Below are 9,956 nucleotides of genomic sequence, written 5' to 3' on the forward strand. Positions count from 1 at the left end.
ATGCCATTTTTCCTGATCTGCAACTTAGAGTCTAAGAAAAGATTGTGCTCTCTCTGCAAATGCTGTTTCATGACCTAATTGACAAGTTTAAGGACGCACCTTTCCGTGCAGCAGTGGAGGAAACAATGTGAAGGACAAGGTATACACAGTGAACAGAGCTGAAAAACTTCCAATTTTCATTTCTGCCCAAGAGAATCAGAGCATAGAAAGAGTAATCTCAATCCTTAGATATAACAATAGATATGAAGTCTCTCTCCCATCCCCTTCCCTTCTCCCCCAACAACTCCCCCACCAAGGCATTGAAATTAGGAGAGTCATATTCCTATCCATTAGCAATTCTGTACTCTGATATTTGAACCACAGCAGGTGAGAAGAGAAAGCTGGGGAAAGAACCAAATTTTCACCCTGTTCTCAACACATTAAAATAAAGATATCGTTCTGAACCCTGCAAGCATCATTGTTGTCGTCATCACCATCCTAATTCATAATCATTCACAAAACTTGTTACAAACCTTCAGTTTTCAGCCTGCTGTGTAGAATGATGGGCTTTGGAGCAGGTCGTCAAGGGATCTGACCTCTCTTTCCAGTTCTGTCTCTGGCTTATTATGTAATCTTTGGAGCTTTGATTTTTCATCTGTAAAAACGAGGTCATAGCTATTGAGCGAATTAAATAAGGTCAATCAAATAAAATAACATATACAAAAGCTCTGTGCAAACTAATAGCTCTATAAAAGTTAGTTTCAGTTGCTTGACCTTTCTCTGTTTCCTTATCTCTAATGGGAACAATAATGGTATCTACCTCAGGGAATTCTTTTGAACTCTAATAAACCTAAGAACATTTCCTGACATAAGTGCTTAATAAATGTTAGCTATTGATATTATTAATGTAAGCCCCACAAAGGGACGTGTCGGATTTTAAACATCTTTTCCTCTTCCACAGAGCATAGCACCGAGCACCAGCAGGCTACATCTTTTCAAGATGATTTGCGAAAGGAAGAATCTTCTGACCCCAGAATACACCACCCGCGGGCGTTTGCGTGTAGGACTGCGATAGACCGGAACCCAAAAGCTGGGGATGTTGAGGAGCCGGAGCCTCTTTGCGCTTGGACGCTGGCCCCGGAAGTGGCGAGGGCGGCGTCAACGCTGTCAAGAGAAATCCTCCGCCTTGCGAAGATGCTGCTGGACCTGTCGGAGGAGCATAAGGAGCACCTGGCCTTTTTGCCGCAAGTGGACAGCACGGGTCGGGGGCGCGGCAGCAGAGGGTGGTGTCCTGTGGCTTGGGGGATCAAGGGGTACGCGCAGCGCTCATGGTCTCCTGGCTTCCCTTGCAGTGGTCGCGGAGTTTGGGCGGATTGCGGTGGAGTTCCTGAGGCGAGGCTCTAACCCCAAGATCTACGAAGGCGCAGCCAGTAAGACGGGGAGAGTTGCTGCACGGGGAAGTGCGGGCCATTCTTTGGCACCCTGGAGAGGAAGGGCTTTTTGCAGCTCCAAGGGTCTTACTCTCATTGTGGTAGAATAAAAGCAGAAAGGCTCTTCTGGACGCAAATCCTGCCCGCCCCCTGAATAGTTTTGCGATTTTTAAATCTTCCACTGAGTCGGTTTTGTCACGCGTAAAAAGCACATAATACCATCTGCCAGAGATACTATGATGCTTAAATGCACCCAAGTGTGTGGAGTGGCTGGGTGAGGCATTAATATCCTGCAAGTGTTTGGTTACAATTAGTTGTTCAGACATCCGCTTTTGCTGCAGTATTGTTTTTTCTCTGCTGGACGGGGGTGGTTTCTGAGCTTGTCAGTCCTTGGAGTTCCTCTTATGCCAGACTTGCAACAGCTGAGCATTGAAGAGAAGGACTGTACTGATATTAGACTCCATGGGTCTGCATTTTGTAAAGAAGGTTACACAGCGGGAAATACTGGAGGCAGCCGCCTGGCAGTGGAAAATGAACAGGAGACGATTACCAACTCATTATTTTTCATTACAGTGCCTGAAAATAGGAATAATGGATAATATTTATGCCTAAATAAGAATTTGAATAAAAGGATAAATATCACGCAATAATTTATTGGCTTATTTTTCCATTTTCCCAGGAAAACTCAGTGTGAGCAGTGACACTGTCCAGCATGGTGTGGAAGGATTAACATACCTCCTCACTGAAAGCTCAAAGCTTATGGTAAGGGCTTCTGTGGACTGTTTTGTATTTCTTTGACCTTAAAAAGGTCCAGTATACTCTACATCATAGCCCTGGCAGGCACCTGCTTGTTTCAGTAATGTTGTTAATGGTTTATAATTGACTTAGTGAAGCCATGCATAAACAATATGACTATAGTGTGATCTCCTGGCATGAATGCCTCTTCTAGTATAAATTAGAATTACTTCTAATTCTACATATTATTAAACCCTATACAATAGTATGTATCCTAGGAGGAGGGAGAATTAAATGACTTTTTTTTTTTTTTTGCATATTAGCAATATCTAGCTTGATGGAGAATAGGAGAGAAACTGTCCATTTTAACAATTCTTTTTATGTTTTTTTAAAGATTTTGTTTATTAGAGAATGAGAGAGAGACAGCACGAGAGGGGGAGGGTCAGAGGGAGAAGCAGACTCCCTGCTCAGCAGGAAGCCCAATGTGGGACTCGATCCCAGGACTTCAGGATCATGACCTGAACCAAAGGCAGTCACTTAACCAACTGAGCCACCCAGGCACTCAACAGTTCTTTTTATGTTTTAATAAAAGTATTTTTATGTATCAGAGACTCAGATTTTGAAATAGTGGGCAGGAGTTACTTTTAAATATAAAGAATGTTATTTCTTTTACCAGGCAGAAAAGAATTAGGGATAGCGTATTCTTTTCAAATATTTTAGCATTTACTAGACAAAGAAATTTAATGTTCTGTTAAACTTGATTCACTTTCAGATTTCTGAACTGGATTTCCAAGACTCTGTTTTTGTTCTGGGATTCTCTGAAGAACTGAACAAATTATTGCTTCAGCTTTATCTGGACAACAGAAAAGAGATCAGAACTATTCTGAGTGAACTGGCACCAGACCTTCCAAGTTACCACAGCCTTGAATGGCGACTAGATGTACAGGTATGGCTTTTTTTTCCCCACCTGACATAGAATATAAGATTAATTTTAGTTCCATGCTCTTAAGCTTATTTTATTCTTTACCACCTTAACCAAACTTTGGTTTGAAACTAATTTTTTTAATGTTTATTTTGAGACTGTTTCACAAATAGTTCATTTTCTTATATGCTTAATGTGTTTAGATTAGCTTAATTTGCAAAGTTTGTAAGAAATAGGTGATTTTGGAAAGGAGACGGGCATGCAGATTTTTAAAGTTGTATTTGATTTTATGAAACTTTTATGTTTAAACAAAACACACATATATTAAAGTGCACAGGGCATTGTAAAGCTCAGTGGATTATCACATGGTGAAAACATCCATGGAACCAACACTTGCCCATGACAGGCACCCCAAAAAGCATCCTCTTTGCCTCCTACCAATTACTTCCCCTTCCTGCCTTTGCAAAGGTAACCAGTGTCCTGACTTCAGATACATAGATTGCTTTTGCCTGTTCTTTAACTTTCTATATATGGAATGATTCAGTAAATATTCTTTTGTGTCTGGCTTCTTTTACACATCCTGTTTATTTAGTTGTTTTAAAGCCACACAGATAACCGAAAGGGAGTTCTCAGACTCTTGGATGTAGCCCTTTATCAAGCAGTGACAGATAAGTTAATAGATGTTTATTGAATGTCATCCATTTGCTGATTAGAACTGTGCTAAATGCTTTAAAGAAGCATAGAACATTTTCTCAGATGGAAAAGATGTTATCATCTAGTTAGGGATATTAGATGTTCTCAAAATAACTAGTACTTAAAGATAGTTGTAAAATAGATTTCTGGAGGGGGGGAAATATAATTGTATAAATGAAGGTACAACTGAGTATTATATTTCAAAAACCTATAGCTTAGGTAGTTCAGTGTATGCTTGCACAGTCCAGAAAAGTTTCAACAAAAGGAGGTGAAATATCAGAAGGATGAGTGGAGAAAACCAATGTTAATATTCTTGGAAGAGGAAGCAGCGTAAGTTGTAAAAGCCCACATGGATGTGGGAATGAGAGTTGAATATGTGGTATAGCGCACTAGTCCTCAAACTTGACTGCATATTGAAATGGCTGGGTAGTTTTAAAATATTTTCATGTCTGTGTTCTACCCCCAGAGATTCTGATTTATTGTTATGGGGTTTGACCTGGCCATCAGGATTTTTTAAACATTGTTACCCAGGTAATTCTACCTTGCAGTTTATAAACCACTGTTACAGTGGATTCTTACTGATTTGAATGGTGATAAGATGATCCAAACAGGTTACAGAAATTCAGTTAGAGGGTTTAGCAAGTATAATCCAATGTGATGAGTGCTTGAATAGGTACAAACACAGATATGGTATAAACCAGATTATAGGCTTCATGAGGGCAGTCACTATGTCTTGTTCACTGCTCTGTCCCCAGCACAATGCCTGGTACATAATAGGCATTCAGTGCTGAATATTTAAAAGCTTCGTGTACAGTTATAATGTGCTAGGTGATGTGGATTCACAAAGAACCAGACACAGTTCATGCTCTTGGAGACACCGTAAGAAGCAAATCCTGTGGGGTTCCCGGGAAGGAGATCACTATTGCTAAGCTTTTATGTTTCAGTCCTCATAATAACCAGGTAGAGGAGGTGTGGGATGGTCATGCTCATGACATTCAGCAGTAATTTATCTTGTACATCTTTCGAATGGGGATAATTTCTGAATTTGGGGTCTGGTAGCCATTAGAAGTTATTTTTTTGGCTTTGTGATTTGCTTTGAGTTTTTCCATTATGAATACATTTTTAGAAATTAGAAACTTAAGCAGTCGCATTTTCTAAAACTCAGGAGAGCTCATTTACCCAGTGAAATGGGTTTGAATAGCCGTGTTATTGCAAGGACTAATAGATTTTAAAGTTGAGGGTATACTGAATGAATGTTGCTTCATATGGTGAAATGCATCTATGGCTAAAAAGCTACTTAAAGAACTAACTGATTTTCTGAGCTCATTAGTCTTAATTATTACAAGGGATTTTAACTGGAGTAGATTCTTCTGTTTATGGGAGGAAGACTTTTCAGATGAAGATCAGCTAAATGGCTGGGAAACTAATAATAGGATATAGGACCTTTCATTTTTGAGTAATTGATTTGTCTCATGAACACTGGTAGTGAATGGACAGTTACCATCTAATTGTACAGTTGCTTATGAGAAATACATTAATCATCATAGTTTAGTTTCTAATAGAAACATTTCCCTTCATAAATTGCCACCACAGTTAATGCATTTGATAGCAGCAGTAAATTGAATGCATCTGAGATTGGTGTGGGAAGATTTACCTTTAGGACTGGTCCATTTAAATTGCTGTTATTTTTACAAGAAGGACAGAATTCCCTCCCTATTAAAAAATAAGTCCATATCAAGAACCTTGTGGCCTACTGTTCTTTATCCTGTATTGTCCTCGAAATTTCTTGCCGAGAAAAAATTAGGTCTGATTATGTCTTACTAGGTGTTTGTTAGGGATGTTATGTAATCTTTATTTAGAAATTTTAAAGAGTGGTACAGATACTTATTTGTAAAGGATATTAATTTAGGTGTTATGTTGTCTAAAAATTTAAGGATAGATTGAGTGACCCTAAGTCTTTATTATATGTGCTGCCAAAGTGAGCACTGACCTTAAGTCTCTAAACAAAAAGTTGATGGCTTGATTACACACCTGGATACATTTGGTCCCTATCCGTCAATGCAGATATATAGAAAAAAAAAGAAGTATAAACAATGCATAAGTGAATCAGTAGGTGGTATTTTCAGTCATCATACTTAATAGTTTATCTATCTTTCATACCTATAATTTTCTGTACTAGAGAAATGATCTTAAAGAGATACTTTAACTTAAAAGTACCTGTATTCTGTTTGGGAACTGGCTCACTCAAGGGGATTGACTTGTTTCCAGATTATTTTTCGACATTAAATTTCAGCCATGGGTCAGTATATTAGGTTCTTTTGGAAGCCAGATCACCTAGAATTAATTGGAAGAAGTTATTAGTCAGAATATTCTGTGTTGTGGTGTGAAATTAATCCTGAAATCTCAGGTTTAGATTTGTTACTGGAAGTCTCTTCAGTTTGGCTTCTTGTCCTTTTGCCATGACTCCAATAGTTTTAGGTAACAGTCTTGCTTTCTTGTATAACAAGATGTTTCAGGTTCATCTTGTACAATTGTTGTCCCAGACTTCTAATCACTTATTCCTTTAAGAAGGTCCTGGTTCCTTTTAAGAAAGAATAGTCTTTAGAGAACAGTCTTGTGCTAGGACAGTTAGCCACTGTTTCTAGTATTTGGATTTTTTTTCTTTTAAAAATATGTCAATTGTACTTTTTAAAAAAAATTCAGAATATATCATTCTGATATATTCTATATCAGAATATCATTCTGATATATTCTATATCAGAATATATATATCAAGATTATAGATACTCAGTTTAAAGAATAATAATAAAACAAATACCCACTGCCAAGCTTAAGAAACACAACAAAACCATGTATGACCTCCCCCAGTTACAACCGCTCCCACTCCTCTGGAGGTAAACATTATCCTGAATTTTCTGTTAATCCTTTCTTTATAGTTCTTTTTTTACACGTTTTTTCATTTAACTTTAGTTTTTATGTATTACTCTGCAACTTGATTTTTTATTTTTTTAGATTTCTCCATAACAATTTATATTGCTGCAGTTCATTTCTTTTCATTGCCATTTAGTAAGCATTTTATTGTATGAGCATTCTCAGTGTATCCATTCTATTATTAAAGAATATTTGAGACATTTCTAATTTTTGACTCTTGGAAACAAAAACAATTACTATTATGAATGTAGTGTATGCATGTAAAAATGCAAGGTATATACCTAGGAGTGGAATTGATGGTAATGTCTATTTCCTGAAGCCATTCTCTTTTCACTCTCACCAGCAGTGGGAGAGTTCCCATGACTGTTGCTCCCAGTGCCTTCATTTGGACAGGTTTTTAATTCTTGCTGGTCTGATATGTATAAAACAAAACTTTATGGTTTTGTTGGCCATTTTCCTGATTTCTGATAAAGTTGAACATGTTTTCCTATGTTTATCTATTTGGGTTATTTCCTTTGTGAAGTACTTACTTAGGTCTAGTGCACATTTTTCTCTTGGTCTTGTAGGGTTTTTTTTTTTGTTTTTAATCAGAACCATTTTTCATACATTCTGAATACTAATCTTTTTTTTAGCTGTATGTGTTACAAACTATCTTCTCTAAGTTTGTGGTTTGTTTTCCCACCATCTTTAGGTATCCTTTAGAAGAAAATGTAACAATTTGCAGTTCAGTTTACTGGTTTTTTTCCTTTATGGTTTTATGTCTTTTATATCATGTTTAAGAAATCCTGTATGGCAAGGTTGTGTATATATTCTTTTTTCTTTCCAAAATTTTTTAAAATTTATTTTTCAGGGATGCCTGGGTGGCTCAGTCGGTTAAGCGGCTGCCTTTGGCCCAGGTCATGATCCCAGGATTCTGGGATCGAGTCCCACATCAGGCTCCTTGCCCAGCAGGGAACCTGCTTCTCCCTCTCTCTCCCTCTGCTTGTGCTCTCTCTGTCAAATAAATAAAATCTTTAAAAAAAAATTATTTTTCATTTTGAAGTCTATGATTCATGTAAAACTTGATTTTTGTATATGATATAAGGTAATTATAAATACTGTGTGTTCAGCATGATTGTTAAATAGTTATTATGCTCTTATTCCATTTAAAATGAAGCTTGCAAGCAGAAGCCTCAGGCAACAGATTAAACCATCAGTGACTATAAAGCTACACCTTAATCAGAACGGAGATCACAACACCCAAGTTCTGCAGACAGACCCAGCCACTCTGCTCCATTTGGTTCAGCAATTGGAACAAGCATTGGAGGAGATGAAAACAAACCACTGTAGGAGAGTTGTGCGCAATATCAAGTAGTTCCAGTTTTAAGGATTTATTCCCTTTGAATCACTTGTGAATTGATGCTAACAGTTACTTTTCAAAATTTTTTATTAATTGACAGTGATAAATACATATCGTTTAACCCATGCAATTTCTTTTCCTATGACAAGATATTGAAGTCATGATCAAAAGCTAAAGTAAAGTTTCTTTCCTGGTGCTAAATGTGGTCAGTTTCTTGACAAATTAAGATGTATTTTATATTTTAAATGTGTAAGTAGAATTGAATCAACTGGAAGTGAATCTATACTGTTCATATCTTTTGTGTATATGAGTGTCTTTTTTTGGTACTTCTTTTGATTGCTTAACTTTATTATTTTCTTCTTTATTGGCCAAAATTTGAAAATAAAATTCACAGTGTAATACCATTGCTATTCAGAATATTTTTAGACAGTTCATTGTTTTTGACCTTTAAAAGCACCCACAATGTTAATGGCCACAGAATAGCTGGAAGTAAATATTAATTTTTTTAAATGCTGCATTGTTTAGGCAGTTCATGCATTTTTCCTTGCTAGTGAAGGTAATAATACCATGTTGCTTAAGTTTGAGTTGTCATGGATAATTGCTTACATAGTACTCAAATCTGTGTGATAATGTTGCATTTTATCAAGGACTACTTTTTTCCCCTAGTACCCAAAGTATCTAAAAGATGCTGTCATTTACATTTATATACAATGGATGCAGGAGTAATATAATCACTTCTTAATTATCTGAATATAAATTACAGTCCCTTTTTATAATTTTATTTGGATAAAGTATAAAGAGGGCAAAGGGAGGCCATGGTTACTATATGTAAGTATCCCTACTTTACAAACTTGATTTGTTTGTTTGTTTTTTAGTAAGTAACTATAAGCTGTTAGCTTGAAAAACTCAGATGCTGATGTGTCACGTCAGCCCGATAGAGTACAAGGACACAGGGAGACTTAGGGGGACAAGGAGACTTGAGTGGCAGACTTAAGGAGAAAAATCATGGAAGGGTGGAAATGGGGTTTCAGTCTTAACTATGTATCCAGGGTCTTATTCTGAGAGCCTCATCCCCATGGAGCAACTCAGGAATGCCTTTAGAACCATCAAACTCTTAAGGTGCACTCTAGGTTCTGTCAGTACCTTCCATCCTAAGAATTAGAGATTTTTGGGTCAGAGTGACATCGTGTTTCTTCTCTCTTAAGTGAGAGCCTAGCAGGGAACAGAGGCCAGTGGAAGGAAAGCACAAGTTTAATTGCCATTCATTTAATTGCCACTGCAAGCAATTGGGCCACCCTTTCCCAGAGGCGTATGTTCTATAGTGGCAAAATAACTAATATTACATATTAATTGAACTCTAATCAAATAAATTTTAATTATAATAACTTGATTAATGAAGCTGTCATGTTAACCTTACAAACAAAAAGAAACTTTATATATTACATGAAATTACACACATACACACATATATATTATGTGTCATCAGGTTTAAAAGCAATATACCTGCCAAGCTTATATGATAAAAACAGCTCTATGAGGCTTCTTATTTATCCACATTTGGTGGAAAATAAACAGGGCTGACCCCAGCCAAGATTGAAATGAGAGCACTGTGTTGCCTTCAAGGCAACCTTTCTTCTATATCCACCGGTCTTTCCCTAATCAAAACAAGAAAGCGGCTGTTAGTCTTTATTTGTGTCAAACTCCCCTGGCCTCCTTTCTCTACTCCATTATTCTTTCTGGTAGTCTGCCTTCTTCACCTTTTTGGGCCAGAATGAGTTGGGAGCAGTCTCCTACTACTTTTTTGTTTGTTTGTTTTGTTTTAAGATTGTATTTATTTATTTGACACAGGGAGAGAGCAAGCACAAGCAGGGGGAGCAGTAGGCTCCTGGCTGAGCAGGGAGCCTGACGTGGGGCTTGATCCCAGGAC

General features: G+C 37.2%; 1 protein-coding gene across 1 annotated transcript; it reads left to right on the plus strand.

The window, feature by feature from the left end:
* The first annotated feature begins 1,114 nt into the window (after positions 1-1,114).
* Positions 1,115-8,433, plus strand: COMMD2 (COMM domain containing 2). The gene is made up of 5 exons (XM_025880658.1): positions 1,115-1,240; positions 1,332-1,409; positions 2,089-2,171; positions 2,917-3,090; positions 7,847-8,433. The coding sequence occupies exons 1-5, from the start codon at positions 1,174-1,176 to the stop codon at positions 8,042-8,044; spliced, it is 600 nt and encodes a 199-aa protein (XP_025736443.1). The 5' UTR covers positions 1,115-1,173; the 3' UTR covers positions 8,045-8,433.
* The last annotated feature ends 1,523 nt before the right edge of the window (positions 8,434-9,956 follow it).

This window comes from Callorhinus ursinus, unplaced genomic scaffold (assembly GCF_003265705.2).
Source record: "Callorhinus ursinus isolate GAN/ISIS: 27379988/994484 unplaced genomic scaffold, GSC_fseal_2.0 scaffold1, whole genome shotgun sequence".
Lineage (NCBI taxonomy): Eukaryota > Metazoa > Chordata > Mammalia > Carnivora > Otariidae > Callorhinus > Callorhinus ursinus.

Bases quoted from the DNA above. Each gene is read 5' to 3' on its own strand.
- COMMD2 (XM_025880658.1), top strand. From the start codon at position 1,174: ATGCTGCTGGACCTGTCGGAGGAGCATAAGGAGCACCTGGCCTTTTTG. The intron at 2,172-2,916 runs GTAAGGGCTTCT...ATTCACTTTCAG, and splicing joins CTGAAAGCTCAAAGCTTATG to ATTTCTGAACTGGATTTCCA. The intron at 3,091-7,846 runs GTATGGCTTTTT...TTTAAAATGAAG, and splicing joins AATGGCGACTAGATGTACAG to CTTGCAAGCAGAAGCCTCAG.